Consider the following 15,450-nt stretch of genomic DNA (forward strand, 5'->3'; position numbering starts at 1 on the left):
CCTGACTGAGTCAATAGCATGACAACATATCATGCATCAGGAAAAGAAAAATATCTTCTAAAGTTCAGACAACTAATTATAAATACTAAATTAAGAATTAAATATATAAGCATTACTAAGAAAGGTTATTGAAAAATAAGAATAGAGAACAAGAAATCCCTTTTGAACTTAGGTCTATAAGCAAAACTTTGAAAGCCAGGCTGCTAAGTCCACTACAGGGTCAGACCTATATATTCAAAGCAATTTTTAGAAGATTCACTAAATCTGCACAGAAGGATAATGAAGCTGCCTAGAAGCATCTTTACCCTCAAAAATGACTTAATAGAACTAGGAACTACAAGATTCAGCTACATAGTGTTTTTTACAGCCTATCACAGATTCTAGGTCAGTAAAAAGTTAATTGTTGAGATTTGTATTATCAGGGAAGAAAGCAAATAGGGCAGCCAATTTCTCCCCACTGTATACAAATGTACGAATGCAGTTTAAAGAGAACCTTTGGAAAAGAAATAAGATGCAATTATAACTTGCCTGGAAAATCAGAATGTCTTCACTGTTATTTCTCATACCTGAGAGATGTGACTAAAGTACTGCAAAGCAGTCTCCACAGGGTTTCTGAAGTACATCTTCTCCTGAGGTTTCAGCTATCAAGAGAATAAGACACATCACAATGGAATGAAATAAAATACTGGCAAATATGGTTAAAGATGTACCACCCTTTCTAAAGCACCAGATAGAATTTTACTGTGCTAGGTAAGAGTGTGATCACTACTGAACCAGGAGACGTAGACTGTATGTCTTAATCCTCCTTACCTCACACTTCTGTGGCAGTAGCCACAAACCCACAAATAATTCTTCTATCTCTTGTTTACCTCCTTTTCCACCTCAATTGTTATCTACCCATTTTGTTTCTTTTTTGGGGGCTGCATGGTGTAGCTTGGTGATCTTAGTTTCCTGACCAAGGATTGAACCCAGGTCTGCAGTGAAAGAACTGAGTCCTAACCACTGAACTGACAGGAAATTCCCCCCAACTTTCAGTTCATAGTCTCTGTATTCTTTTTATACTTCCTATACACCAGGAAACAGGATAAGATTGTGACAGAGAAGGAAAAACTTACATTATCAGAAAGAGCCAGATATTTGCAGGCAGTTCCACAAACAGCACATTTTTCTAGGGAGGAAAGGGAAAAAAATGTTTGGTTCTCACGGGTGTGAAGTAAGATTCTCCCAAAGTATGTGGTAAGTCAAGCGGGCTAGCTAGTGAAAAGAGGCTCTTACTGAATTCAGAATGTCACTGTGCTAAAAAAGGACCTCAACTTGAGCACCATGCCAGAAATCAGCGTTTCCAAACTTGTATGTTGATGAGAAGTAAGGCTTTCACTCTGTACCTCTACCCATTCCTTTTTAATAAATTCCCAATTTTCTTCTACAAATGAGGGACAGTTGCCTCCCAGCAGTCATTGAGGGGTGTACATTTACTGTACTCTTGCCTGGAAAATCCCATGGATGGAGGAGCCTGGTAGGCTGCAGTCCGTGGGGTCGCGAAGAGTGGTACACGGCTGAGCGACTTCACTTTCCCTTTTCACTTTCATGCACTGGAGAAGGAAATTGCGACCCACTCTAGTGTTCTTGCCTGGAGAATCCCAGGGACGACGGGGCCTGGTGGGCTGCCGTCTATGGGGTCGCACAGAGTCGGACACGACTGAAGTGACTTAGCAGCAGCAGAAAGAGTACAAATGATCTCAACTTTAAGTTATTATTTTTTTATTCCATCTCCCTGACAGTAGGCACACAATGGGTACCTGAAGAAATTCTCCAATTATTCCTGCCCTGTTTGCACTTTGCTAGTATTCCTGGATATCGTTTTGGAGCTCTCCTACCCTCATTGTCTAATTGACTCAACATGAAAGATTTGAGAATTAAAATTCCTAATTTTCCTTTGAAGTTGAATTTTTAGTAGTGGTGCTGGTTATTGATTAAGATAAATGCCATGTCAGGAGAAAACATCATATGACATGTGCTTCACTGAGACAAACTGCTCCAAAGTGAGCTGCTGTTAGCATAGTAATAGCTTTGTCACATTAGCAGAGAACTTAAAAGGGTCATGAGATTTACACCTCAAAAAAGCTTCTCCAGAGGTGAGCTAACCTGACTCTTTTTCTTTGGGGATAAAGTTTTCCCAGTCTTCCTCCTGTATTATTGCCAGAATCAGCTAGCACATCCAAACCATTCTTCTATTTAAGAAAAAGACAAAACAAAGAAACTGCCACAGCTCTCCATCACCTGCAGGATAAAGTTCAGGTTCTTTAGCCTGGTAGATAGAGCCTTCCATCATCTGGCCACTGTCTACCTCTCTAGCCTCATCTCTCACATTTCTCATCTTATTCTTTTATGTTCTACCAATCCCAACCATGTGTACTTCCCTGTACTAAGTTTTATGATGCTATATTCCTTTATACATGATGTTCTTTTAAACTAGAATTATCTTCCCTGCCTAATTCGCTTGGCAGACTCCAATTTATTACTCAAAACTTTATCAAAGTGGCACTTCTTCCATGAAATTTTCCCTGATCAAAGCATCCTAAGTCCCTCTTCTGGACCTACATACCCAGAATACATACATACCTTGTAAGTTTTTTAGCACTTTAAAAAAAAAAAAAAAAAAAGACATATCTTAAAGTCCCACTTCTAAGATTTAACAGTTACAAGAACTTGGTCAAATCACCTCTTTGAATCAGCTCCCTACTTGTAAAGTGGGTCTATTAATAATTACCTCCTGGGGTTGTGTTAAGGATATATAAAATTAGTTCAGTTCAGTTCAGTCACTCAGTCGTGTCCGACTCTTTGCTACCCCGTGAACTGCAGCACGCCAGGCCTCCCTGTCCATCACCAACTCCCGGAGTTCACCCAAACTCACGTCCATTGAGTCGGTGATGCCATCCAGTCATCTCATCCTCTGTCACCCCCTTCTCCTCCTGCCCCCAATCCCTCCCAGCATCAGACTCTTTTCCAATGAGTCAGCTCTTCGCATGAGGTGGCCAAAGTATTGGAGTTTCAGCTTTAGCATCATTCCTTCCAAAGAACACCCAGGACTGATCTCCTTTAGAATGGACTGGTTGGGTGTCCTTGCAGTCCAAGGGACTCTCAAGAGTCTTCTCCAACACCACAGTTCAAAAGCATCAATTCTTCGGTGCTCAGCTTTCTTCACAGTCCAACTCTCATATCCATACACGACCACTGGAAAAACCATAGCCTTGACTAGATGGACCTTTGTTGGCAAAGTAATGTCTCTGCTTTTGAATATGCTATCTAGTTGGTCATAACTTTCCTTCTAACAAAATCAGGACACGTGAAAACCACAAAGGTATTACCCACCACTATCATCATCGTCAATATTTCTAAACAAATTAACTTGACAGACTATACCACTTTCCATTAGAAATGGCTCTTGTCATCAACCACTTTCCCAATTTCTAGTCATCATTTTTATTTTTCTCTCTTTTCTCTAGTCAGTCTGATAATTTTGTGGCTTTCCCTGCTACAGGCTTCAGAACATGGACAAGCACCTTTTGATGTTCAAATAATAGATATTCCATTTGCTAAATCATTCTTTGTTAATGGATTCCTCCAATTTTCATAATCAACAGTTTCCTATTATACTCACAGCACATTTGACCTCCTAAGTGGTATTTATTCCAAGTTACACAGAGAAATGGCTAATCATTATTTCTAGAGTTTAAAACATTTTTGCCTGAATCTGAAAACAGTTAAGTCACTCACCCAGAATCACACATTTTTTACAGAAAATATGGCCACAGTTGGTGACAAAGAAATGGGCCCCATCTTTTCGGAAACATCGGTTGCAGTGAAACCAATCCATTCTGCAGCAAAGAGAGAGAACAACTCTGGGCATAACATAATTATATTTACTATAACATAATTATAGCTGTTCCAAAATCTACTTAATGCTTGCTCAGCTTCTGCTAACTTATTGGAATATGGGCATATTTTTGTGGAGTATTTCAATTGGTTGTAAGATATATCTTTAAAGTGTAAAAAAGCGGACTGCAGAGTATGCAATGCCATTTTCTAAAAAGTATACATATTCAGAAAAGTAACAGGACAGTGATGATTTTTTTTTTGAATGGTGAGATTATGGATATTTGTTGTATGTATATGCTGTCTTTACACCGTTTTGTTTTCTAAGTTTTCTGTATTAATTCAGGTATTAATCTGTAATTAGAAAAAACAATCTTTAAAAAAAAGAACCATCTTCTTATTTCCTAATAGTTTCCTGTGATACAGCAAGATGGAGCAAGGAGGAGGTAGTGGACAAAATATAGAAGATCACATATTAACCACTTGGGACACATTTTATCTAAGAGAAAGATGGTTTTTGAATGATGTCTCAGATTGTTTACATTTTCTTCTATTCCACAGAACCTCAGAATCATAGATCTAAAAGTGATCTTAAAAATCATTTAACATTTTGTCCAATCCCATCCTTTTTTAAAAGATGCATTTGAAAAAATAATAAAAGATGCATTTGATATTCATTGAACAGCAAGATTTGAAATGAAGAAACTGACATTAAAAATACAGAACTGATACATACAGATCTGTCATTAGTTCATATATTTAATGAATTTATGTTTAATTTCATGAATATACTACGAGAATGAAACAGGTTTGATTTTAATTTAAAATTAAATTGGGGGAAAAAACCAAAACAGAAGGTAAATTTTTTTCCCCACTTGTGTTTTTTCTTTAAAAACGTTATAAAGTCGTTTATGGAGACATTTGCTCAAAGGATGTTGGCTAGTTTGCGCCACACTTTAACATTTTTGTCACACAAGGGCAAGATTCAAGACAAAAACACTGAATACGTATTTCAATAGGGCTTCCCAGATGGCGCTAGTGGTAAAGAATCCGACTGCTAATGCAGGATCTGTAAAGAGACACCGGTTCGATCCCTGGGTCGGGGAGATCCTCTGGAGGAGGGCACGACAAACAACTCCAGTGTGCTTGCCTGGAGAATCCCTTGGACAGAGGAGCCTGGCGAGCTACAGTCCATTCGGTCACAAAGAGTCAGACACGACTGGAGCGACTGAGCATGCAAACGTTTCAACGCAAAGACATTACACAGAGGCACGCACTTCAGATTTCTATTTGTTGCTCACAGAAACACTAACTTCTCCCAGAAGTGAATCTAAAGAACCACTGGAAAGGTCCCAGTTATAATGCTCCCAGTTAGGCGGAGCAAGAAGAATTTTAATCAAATGGGTTGACCAAATGAACTCTTTCAAAGAAGAGCCGTTAACAGGGTTTGTGAGGGTAAGACTCGCCCTATTTCTAAGGGCGATGGAGATTTGGCAAAGGCTCAAATTTACCAGTAGCTTTTTTTAAACTATATTCCCTACCTGTTTGACCGCAGTGATCCCGGAGGGCCTCGGATCTCACCGAAATCAACCAGCTCTCAAGAAGAGCTGGAAATGGCGGGAAAAAATAGAGTCTGGCACCAGCGAGAGACAAGCAGCTGGGCGTGTCCCTCGACGGTGTGTGAGCGGCGTGGGCGGGGCCCGGGAGTGGGCGGGGCCCGGGAGTGGGCGGGGCCCGGGAGTGGGCGGGGCCCGGGAGTGGGCGGGGCCCGAGAGACGAAAGTAGATTCCGGGAAAATCTACGTCTTTTAAAATTGGAAAAAGATAAGAAATATGGTCGAATCCCAAACGTGCTACTGCATAAACAAAAAGGTGAAAACAAACCTAATAATATTCAAGTAGACGTAACACAGTAGAAAAATGTGGTCACAAAGCTGATGAAAACTTTAACGTAATTTTTTTCTTCTCTCTTTTTTCACTTTATTTTCAAGTGAAATAAAGAAAATAATAAATGCTTTTAAAGAACAGTGTAAACCAGAAATAGAAAAGCTAAAAAGTGATTTGTATAGAGTACTGTTTTTTATTAAATGAGAACTAACCAGTATCAAGGAAATTAAAAAAATTTTTTTTCAGAAATAATGCTGAAAGGAGGACGGTTTTCCTAAAAAGAAAAATAAAAACTTTCAAGAGAAAGAGATATAGAGAACAAGCAAAGAGATTTTACACACACGGTTATCCCCGCAAGGAAAACCAGAGCAATGTATCAGAACAAATATTTAAAACAAAATTTTAAGAAATTTTTCCTGAAATAAGAACTAAGTACATATTTATTGCAAAGGAGAAAACTGATCCAGAACAGTCAAAACCAAAACATTTTCTAGTAAAGCTATTAAATTAGTCTTTAAAGATAAGGGGAAAAAAAGATAAGGAAAACCCCTTTGAGCATCCAGACAACAAATACTAGCCATTTATAAGGAAAAGAAAAGTAGATTGGCATGAGACTTCCTTACAGAATCATTTTATGCTAGAAACAATGAAGATGCATTTCAAGGTTTTCAAAAAGAAAATATGATCCAAGAATTTTATGGCTCTGTTCAATTATAAAAGTAGCTGACCAAAAAAAAATGTGAACATGAAATTTTCTTGAGGAAGTCAACAAATGCTGATTTGCAAACTTCTTGGTCTCAGAACTCTTTTAACTTTTAAGAAGTATTGAAAGGAATTCCCCAGTGGTCCAGTGGTGAGGACTCTGCACTTCCACTGCCGGGGCACAGTTTGATCCCTGGTTGGGGAAGGAAGATCCTCTATCTCAGGCATGCTGTGGCAAAAAAATATATATATATTGAAGACTCCCTCCCCACAAAGTTTTGGTTTCTGTGGATTGTATCTATCAATATTCACCATATTAGCAATTAAAACTGAAAAGTTAAAAATATTTATTAATTTATTTGAAAACAACAATAATAAACCCATTAAGTGGTAACATAACCTGTGAAATATAACTATATGTTCCAAAATAAATATAATTTAGTGAGAAGAGTGGCATCACTTTTACTTTACTATTTTATAATCTCTTACTATCTGACCAGGCATCTGATGATGTCAGGGAGGCCTGGCATGCTGCAGTCCATGGGATGGAAAAGAATCAGTCAGGATCCAGTGACTGAACAACACTGGCTACCTGGGCTTCCCAGGTAGCTAGCTCAGTGGTAAAGAATCTGCAGGAGATGCAGGAGATGTGGGTTCAATCCCATGGTCAGAAAGATCTGCTGGAAAAGGAAATGGCAACCCACTCCAGTATTGGGTTGCAAAGCCTTGGACACAACTGAGCATGCATGTGTGTGTGTGTGTGTGTGTGTGTGTGTGCGCGCGCACACACATACACACACACACACACACACACACACACACAATCTGACCTAATCGAAAGCAGCTGGATTCACACATGTACTTATGCAATCACTCTGTTACAGTATACTGTTTTGGTTGAAGCGTGTAAAGATCTGGACTCACTCAAGTATGTAGCCTGAAAAGAGAGTAGTATTTCCCTAGAGCCTATTGTTCAGTCGCTAAGTGCTGTCCAACTCTGCGAGCCCGTGGGTCTCAGCAAGCAAAGTCTCCCTGTCCTCCGCTATCTCCTGGAATTTGCCCAAGTTCATAGCCATTGAGTTAGTGATGCTATCCAGCCATCTCATTCTCTGCTGCCCTTTTCACCTTTTGCCTTTAATCTTTCCCAACTTCAGGATCTTTTCCAGTGAGTCCACTATTCACCTATTTAGATTTTGTTAATATTTTTCTTTGACACTACACCAACATTTAAGAAGTGGGAGTTTGTTAAAAGCTAGCTGCCCTGTATCAATGAACTTGTCACATTTTACATTTAGACCAAATTGGTCATTTGGAAAATACTAGTTCACTGAGTTATACGCATTGACACATTTCATGAAACAATATTAAATATTGACACACTCATTTTATAATATTTTAAAATCACCTTTGTTACTATCATTACCAATCTCACCAGAAAAATCTTTGAGTATTGCGAAGTAGTCAGGCACACAGTTACAGATACAAGTTTCTCAAAATTTTGATTTTCATCTGAAAGTTTGAGTTTTATCATTGGCAATAAGTATTACACTATGTCACCTGTTTTCCTTGAAATGACAAACTCAGTTTGTATATTTTTGAGAAAATGTCTATCAAATACCCAAATCTGAATAAGTATAGTTTGTTAGTTGTTCTTTCAGGTTAAAAAGATGTTCCACTAAAAAGTGACTAGTTCAGCCCATAACTCAAACCATTGCATAGTTTTCCTAAATATAATCTTAATTCTACTTACACATTCTGGGTCATAGAAAAAGGATAAAACTTTTAAAAACATTTTATGAAATGAACTTAGTAAACAAATGATAAAGATTGCACACATATACACAAGAAAACCATATAACAATCTCACCTGTGAATATTGATTCAAAAATCTTAAATAAGATAGAAAATAGAGTACATTTTTTAAAGTATGACCAAGTGATGTTCATTACAAAAAAAAAAGGATAATTCAATACTAAGAAATCTATTAATGTAACTTATTATAGTAATATTTCTAAGAAGAAATGTCATATGCTTATCTCCAGTTGCCAATAAAGCATTTGTCATAATTCATATCCATTTCTGATTTAAAATTTCAGTGAAGTAAGAGTCAGTGGATATTTCCTTAACGTGATTAAAAGATGTGTGTGTGTGCATGTAAAGAACTCTTGCTATGATCCAAGTCTAGAAGCAATAAAAGAAAAGATTGATAAACTTGGCAACATAAAAATAAAAGAACACCCTTTGGAGAAAGAGTCCAAATTTTTCTTTCTCACAACATATACACAGAGAAAGCCCACTATAGATGAAGTGAAAACCTAAGTGACAAATTGTGACAACTTAAATCACAAAGGGTTAATAACTTTACTATACAAAGAACTTCTAAAAAGAGAAAACCAATGACAATAGAAAGTTGAGCAAAAGGCATAAACAGTTCATAGAAAAAAATTTAATGGCCCTTGAACATATTAAAAGATATTCAACCTCACTTTTAGTGGGATAAGCAAACTCCATCAAACTACCACTTTTCATCGATCAGACTGGCAGACCCAAGTATTTCATAACATATTCACTTGTCAAGGTTAGGGGGCAACAGACACTCATATGTTGCTGGTGAGGATGCCAAACACAGCAAACACTCTGTAGTGAACATGACATTATCTAGGAAAGTTACACATATATTTATCTTTAACCCAGCAATTCCATTTCTAAAAATCTGTCTCAAAGATGCACTGGCAAAAATATGAGATCACTTATGAACAAGGTTATTTTCTTGCACTAGTATTTATAATAGCAAATGTTTATCAGTGACAAATCACAGTTGAGTATTATGCACATATAAAAAGAAATGAGAGGGACTTTGCTGGTGATCCAGTAGTTAAGACTCTGGGCTCCCAATGCAGGGGGCCTGGGTTTGATCCTTGCTCAGGGAACTAGATCCCATATGCTGCAAATAAGACCCAGCACAGCCAAATAAGTAAACAAATATTTTTTAAAAAAGAAAGAAAGGAGAGACGTCCCTGGTGGCGCAGTGGATAAGAATCCACCTGCCAGTGCAGGGGACACAGGTTCCATCCCTCGTCTGGGAAGGTTCCACATGCCATGGAGCAACTGAGCCCATGCACCACAACTACTACTGAGCCTGCGTTCCAGAGCCTACAAGGCACAACTACCGAGCCCACGTGCTGCAGCTACTGGATCCTGTGCACCTAGAGCCTGTGCTCTGAGACAACAGGAGCCACTGCAATGAGAAGCCCATGCACAACAACTCGAGAGTAGTCTCCACTCGCAGCAACTAGAGAAAGCCCAAGCAAAGCAACAAAGACTAAGGCAGCCATAAATAAATAAAAGAATTTTTTAAAAGAAGAATATTCAGCAATTTCCAGAATTTATTGTTAAATGAAAACAAAAGGTATAGGTTACATAATGTGCAATTCTTTGTTTTGGGAAGGGGACTGACCTAGCAGTCCAGAGGTTAAACTCTGAGCTTCTACTGCAGAGAGCACCAGTTCAATCCCTGGGGGCAGAACTAGGATCCCACATGTTGTGGCCAAAACATGGCCAAAAAATGGGGGAGTATAAATGCATATAAAAAAGCAACTCTAGATGATAAAACAGAAATTGCAAAAAGAAAAAATTACCTCTGGAGATAGGAAGGGAACATTGTAGAAGTGAAAATATGAAAGGAATGTTTCCCTGAATTTAACTGGTTATATAATTTTGTCTATAGAAATGTAATTATTTTACATATTCAAAAACAGAATTAAAAAGCAACTCTTAAAATTTGAGGACTAAAACAAACGAACCTAGCTATACATCATATTGGTAGCTTTTTAAAAAAGTTTATTGATGTAGAATTGACATGTGAAGTGAAGTGAAAGTCGCTCAGTTGTGTCTGGCTCTTTGCAACCCCATGGACTATAGAGTCATGGAATTCTCCAGGCCAGAATACTGGACTCGGTAGCCTTTCCCTTCTCCAGGGGATCTTCCCAACCCAGATATTGAACCCAGTCTCCCGCATTGCAGGCAGATTCTTTACCAGCTGAGCCACAAAGGAGGCCCAAGAATACTGGAGTGGGTAGCCTATCTCTTCTCCAGCGGATCTTCCCGACCCACTGTATGTATTTAAAATGCATAATTTGGTAAGTTTTGACATATTATAAAGCCTTGAAGGCATCACTGCGTTAAAGATAGTGAAGATATCCATTATGTCCCAAAGTTTCTTCATGCTTCTTTGTTAACCATATCTCCCAACCCTCCCCCACATTTCTCTCTCCAGGTAACACAGGCACTTTCTATCACTACAGATTAGTTTGCATTTTCAGGAGTTTTACATATAGAAATCATATATACTTTTTGTTGAGCTTCCTTCATTCAACATAAGAATTTTGAGATCCATCCATGTTCTTGCATGTGTCAATAATTCTTTCATTTTTGTTGCTGAGCAGTATTTTATCATATGTGGCAGTGGTTGTTTTAGTTGCCCTGTCGTGTCTGACTCTTGCGACCCCATGGACTGTTGCCCATCCGGCTTCTCTGTCCACAGGATTTCCCAGGCAAGAATACTGGACTGGGTTGTTATTTCTTTCTCCAGGGGATCTTCCTGACTCTGTGATTGAACCCGTGTCTCCTACATTGCAGGCAGATTCTTCAAGGATGAGTCAGCCAGGGAAGCCCTTTAATATGTAAATACCACAATTTGTGCATTCAGCTGTTCATGAACATTTGAATTGTTTCCAGTTTGGGGCTATAACAAAGCTGCTATAAATGTTCATATTCAAGTCTTTGTTTGGACATATGCCCTCTTTTCCCTGGCTAGATACATGTTTGACTTTTGAAGAAGTCGCCAAACTTTTCCAAAGTGATTGTACCATTTTCCATTCCCACAAGCAATGTATAAGAGTTTCAGGTTCTTCACGTTACTGCCAGCACAGAATGTTCAGTCTTTTTATTATTAATTCTAATAGGGGTGTACTAGTATCTCATTGTGCTTTAATTGCTGTTTCCCTAATGACTAGTGATGATGAATATATTTGTGTGCTTATATATGAATGAATGTACATGAGTGTTAGTCGCTCAGTTGCGTCCAACTCTTTGCAACCCCATAAACTGTACCCTGACAGGCTCCTCTGTTCATGGGATTTTTCCAGGCAAGAATACTGGAGTGGGTTGCCATTCCCTTCTCCAGGGGATCTTCCCAACCCAGGAATTGAATCCAGGTCACCCACATTGCAGGCAGATTCTTTACTGAGCCACCAAGAAGCCCAAATATGTGTGAAGTGTCGTTAAAATCTTTGTTTAACCATTCTTAACTAGGTTGGGTTTTTTTTTCATATTTTGAACTTCGAGAGTTTTTCATATATTCTGAAGAAATTTCTCTATCAAATAATACATGTCCAGTCTGTGGCTTGTGTCTTCAATCTTTTAATAGTAGTCTTTAAAGAGTAAGGGTGGGGCGGGGCAGGGACTGTTTTTTTCTGGTTTTGTTTTTGGCCATGCTATACAGTCACGGCAGTGAAAGCACCGAGTCCTAGCCACTGGTTCGACAGGCAATTCCCCTTGAGGAGCAAATTTTTACTTTTGGTGAAGTCCCATTTATCAGCTGGTCCTTTAATGGAGCATGCTTTTGGTGTCATATCTAAGAAGTCTTTGCCTAACTGAAGGTCACAAGGATTTCGTCCTATATTTTCTTCTAAAATTCTAGAAATCTAGACTTACAGTTTTGTATTTATGTTTAGGAATATGATTCATTTTGACTTAATTTTTCTATATGATTTGAGGTATGCTTTAAAGTCCTGTGTCTTTTGTTTTTGGTTTCCACATGGGGATATCCAGTAGTTCGAGCACCACTTGTTGAAAAGATCTTTTCTCAACTATATTGCCTTTGTCAAAAATAAGTTATCTATAAGAAAACAATTCCATTTACAGAAGCATCAAAAGGAAAAGAATACTTAAAATAAATTTAACCAAGGAGATGCAAGATTATGTATGGAAAACTACTAAATATTGTTGATAATATTACCCAAAGTGATATACAGATCAGTGCAATTTCTATGAAAATTCCAATGGTGCTTTTTGCAGAAATTGAAAAATCCATTCAAAAATTCATATGGAATTTCAAAGGATCCAGAATAGCCAAAACAATCTTGAAAAAGAGGAATAAAATTGGAGGACTCACAATTTCCAAATTTCAGTTCAGTCGCTCAGTTGTGTCCGACTATTTGAGACCCCATGGATTATAGCATGCCAGGCTTCCCTATCCATCACCAACTGCCAGAGCTTGCTCAAACTCATGTCCATTGAGTCAGTGATACCATCCAACCATCTCATCCTCTGTTGTCCCCTTCTCCTCCTGCCTTCAGTCTTTCCCAGCATCATGCTCTTTTCCAATGAGTCAGCCCTTCACATCAGGTAGCCAAAGTATTGGAGTTTCAGCTTCAGCATAATTTCTTCCAATGAATATTCAGGACTGATTTCCTTTAGGATTGACTGGTTTGATCTCCTTGCTGTCCAAGGGACTATCAAGAGTCTTCTCCAACACCATAGTTCAAAAGCATCAGTTCCTCGGCACTCAGCTCTCCTTGTAGTCCAACTCTCACATCCAAACGTGACTACTGGAAAAACCATATCTTTGACTAGACGGACCTTTGTTGGCAAAGTAATGTCTCTGCTTTTTAATATGCTGTCTAGGTTGGTCATGGCTTTTCTTCCAAGGAGTAAGCATCTTTTAAGTTCATGGCTGCAGTCACCATCTGCAGTGATTTTGGAGCCCCAAAAATAAAGTCAGGCATTGTTTCCACTGCTTCCCCATCTATTTACCATGAAGTGATGGGACTGGATCCATGATCTTAATTTGTTGAATCTTGAGTTTTAAGCCAGCATTTTCACAATCCTCTTTCACTTTCATCAAGAGGCTCTTTAGTTCCTCTTCACTTTCTGCCATAAGGGTGGTGTCATCTGCATATCTGAGGTTATTGATATTTCTCCTGGCAATCTTGATTCCAGCTTGTGCTTCATCCACCCCAGCATTTTGCATGATATACTCTGCATATAAGTCAAATAAGCATGGTGACAATATACAGCCATGACGTACTCTTTTCCCAATTTGGAACCAGTCTATTGTTCCATGTCTGGTTCTAACTGTTGCTTCTTGCATACAGATTTCTCAGGAGGCAGGTCAGGTGGTCTGGTATTCCCATCTCTTTCAGAATTTTCCACAGTTTGTTGTGATCTACAGTCAAAGGCTTTGGCATAATCAATAAAGCAGAAGTAGATGTTTTTCTGGAATTCTCTTCCTTTTTCTACGATCCAATGGATGTTGGCAATTTGATCTCTGGTCTCTCTGCCTTTTCTAAATCCAGCTTGAACATCTGGAAGTTCATGGTTCACGTACTGCTGAAGCCTGGCTTGGAGAATTTTGAGCATTACTTGCTAGTATGTGAGATGAGTGCAATTGTGCAGTAGTTGAATATTTCTTGGCATTGCCCTTCTCAGGGATTGATATGAAAACCGACCTTTTCCAGTCCTGTGGCCACTGCTGAGTTTTCCAAATTTGCTGGCACATTGAGTGCAGCACTTTCACAGCATCATCTTTTAGAATTTGAAATAGCTCAACTGGAATTCCATCAACTCTACTAGCTTTGTTTATAGTGATGCTTCCTAAGGCCCACTTGACTTTGCATTCCAGAGTGTCTGGCTCTGGGTAAGTGATCACACCATCGTGGTTATCTGGGTCATGAAGGTCTTTTTTGTATAGTTCTTCTGTGTATTCTTGCCATCTCTTCTTAATATCTTCTGTTTCTGTTAGGCCCATACCATTTCTGTCCTTTATTGTGCCCATCTTTGCATGAAATGTTCCCTTGGTATCTCTAATTTTCTTGAAGAGATCTCTAGTCTTTCCCATTCTATTGTTTTCCTCTATTTCTTTGCACTGATCACTGAGGAAGGCTTTCTTATCTCTCCTTGCTATTCTTTGGAACTCTGCATTCAAATAGGTATATCTTTCCTTTTCTTCTTTGCCTTTAGCTTCTCTTTTTCCAAATTTAAAACATACTATATAAAGTTACTGGTGATTCCGTGTTTAAGAATCTTCCTGACAGTGCAGGGGACACAAGTTCGATCCCTGGTCTGGAAACTAGAATCCCACTTGCAGCAGGGCAATTAAGCCCTTGAGTCACAACTACTGAGCCCATGTTTGACAACAAGAGAAGCTATCACAATGAGAAACCTGTGCACCACAGCTACAGAATAGTCCCTGCTTGCTGCAGCTAGAGAAAGCTGCACGCAGCAACAAAGGCCCAGTTTTAACTAATTATTTTTTTAAAAAAAGCAAAGTTACCATCATCAAAACAATGTGGTGCTAGCATAAGGATACTCCAATGGATTAGAATTGAGAATCCAAAAATAAACTCTCATATCTATGGTCAACTGATGTTCAACAAGGATGTCAAGACCATTCCATTGGGGGAAGAATAATCTCTTCAACAAACTGCAAGGAAAACTGTATATCCACGTGAAAAAGAATAACACTGGACCCTTACTTATACTATATACAAAAATTAACTAAAAATGGATCAAAGACCTCAATGTAAGAGCAAAAAGCATAAAATTCTTATAAGAAGCAATAGGGCCAAATCTTAATGACCTTGAATTTGACAATGGCTCCTAACTATGACAAGATCAGACATAATACAGTGTGTATTTCCCATAAACAAGGACATTCTCTCCCATAAACTCAATACCATTATCAAAATCAAAGAATTAACATTGATATGGTACTATTATCTAATCTAGAAACCTTAGTCAAATTTCACCCACTGTCCCACAAATGCCCTTTATAGAAAAAGAAAATGTTTTGTTTTCTATTCAGGCTCACATGTTGCATCCAATTTTTAAAAAATGAAAACACAGGTTTAGAAATTAGGAAGTGAAAGCCCATCACTCTGACCCTATTCCCCAAAGACAAACATGGTTGACAGGTCTTATATAA

General features: G+C 38.4%; 1 protein-coding gene across 4 annotated transcripts in view; it reads right to left on the minus strand.

The window, feature by feature from the left end:
- The window catches only part of RNF212B (ring finger protein 212B), a 52,933-nt gene that overhangs the window by 24,269 nt on the left and 13,214 nt on the right, over positions 1-15,450 (minus strand). For 3 of the 4 annotated variants that reach the window (XR_008698996.1, XM_055537042.1, XM_055537044.1), the window contains exons 1-4: positions 5,418-5,554; positions 3,778-3,878; positions 1,116-1,168; positions 567-641 (exon numbers count right to left, since the gene is read on the minus strand). Coding sequence is in view for 3 of the 4 variants with exons in the window: in XM_055537042.1 (XP_055393017.1) it covers positions 567-641; positions 1,116-1,168; positions 3,778-3,877 (228 nt within the window). In the remaining variant the exon portion in view is untranslated. Of the gene's footprint in view, positions 1-566; positions 642-1,115; positions 1,169-3,777; positions 3,879-5,417; positions 5,555-15,450 lie in introns of those variants that run through there. The other variant, XM_055537043.1, reaches the window with a different exon arrangement.

Source organism: Bubalus kerabau, chromosome 10 (assembly GCF_029407905.1).
Source record: "Bubalus kerabau isolate K-KA32 ecotype Philippines breed swamp buffalo chromosome 10, PCC_UOA_SB_1v2, whole genome shotgun sequence".
NCBI lineage: Eukaryota > Metazoa > Chordata > Mammalia > Artiodactyla > Bovidae > Bubalus > Bubalus kerabau.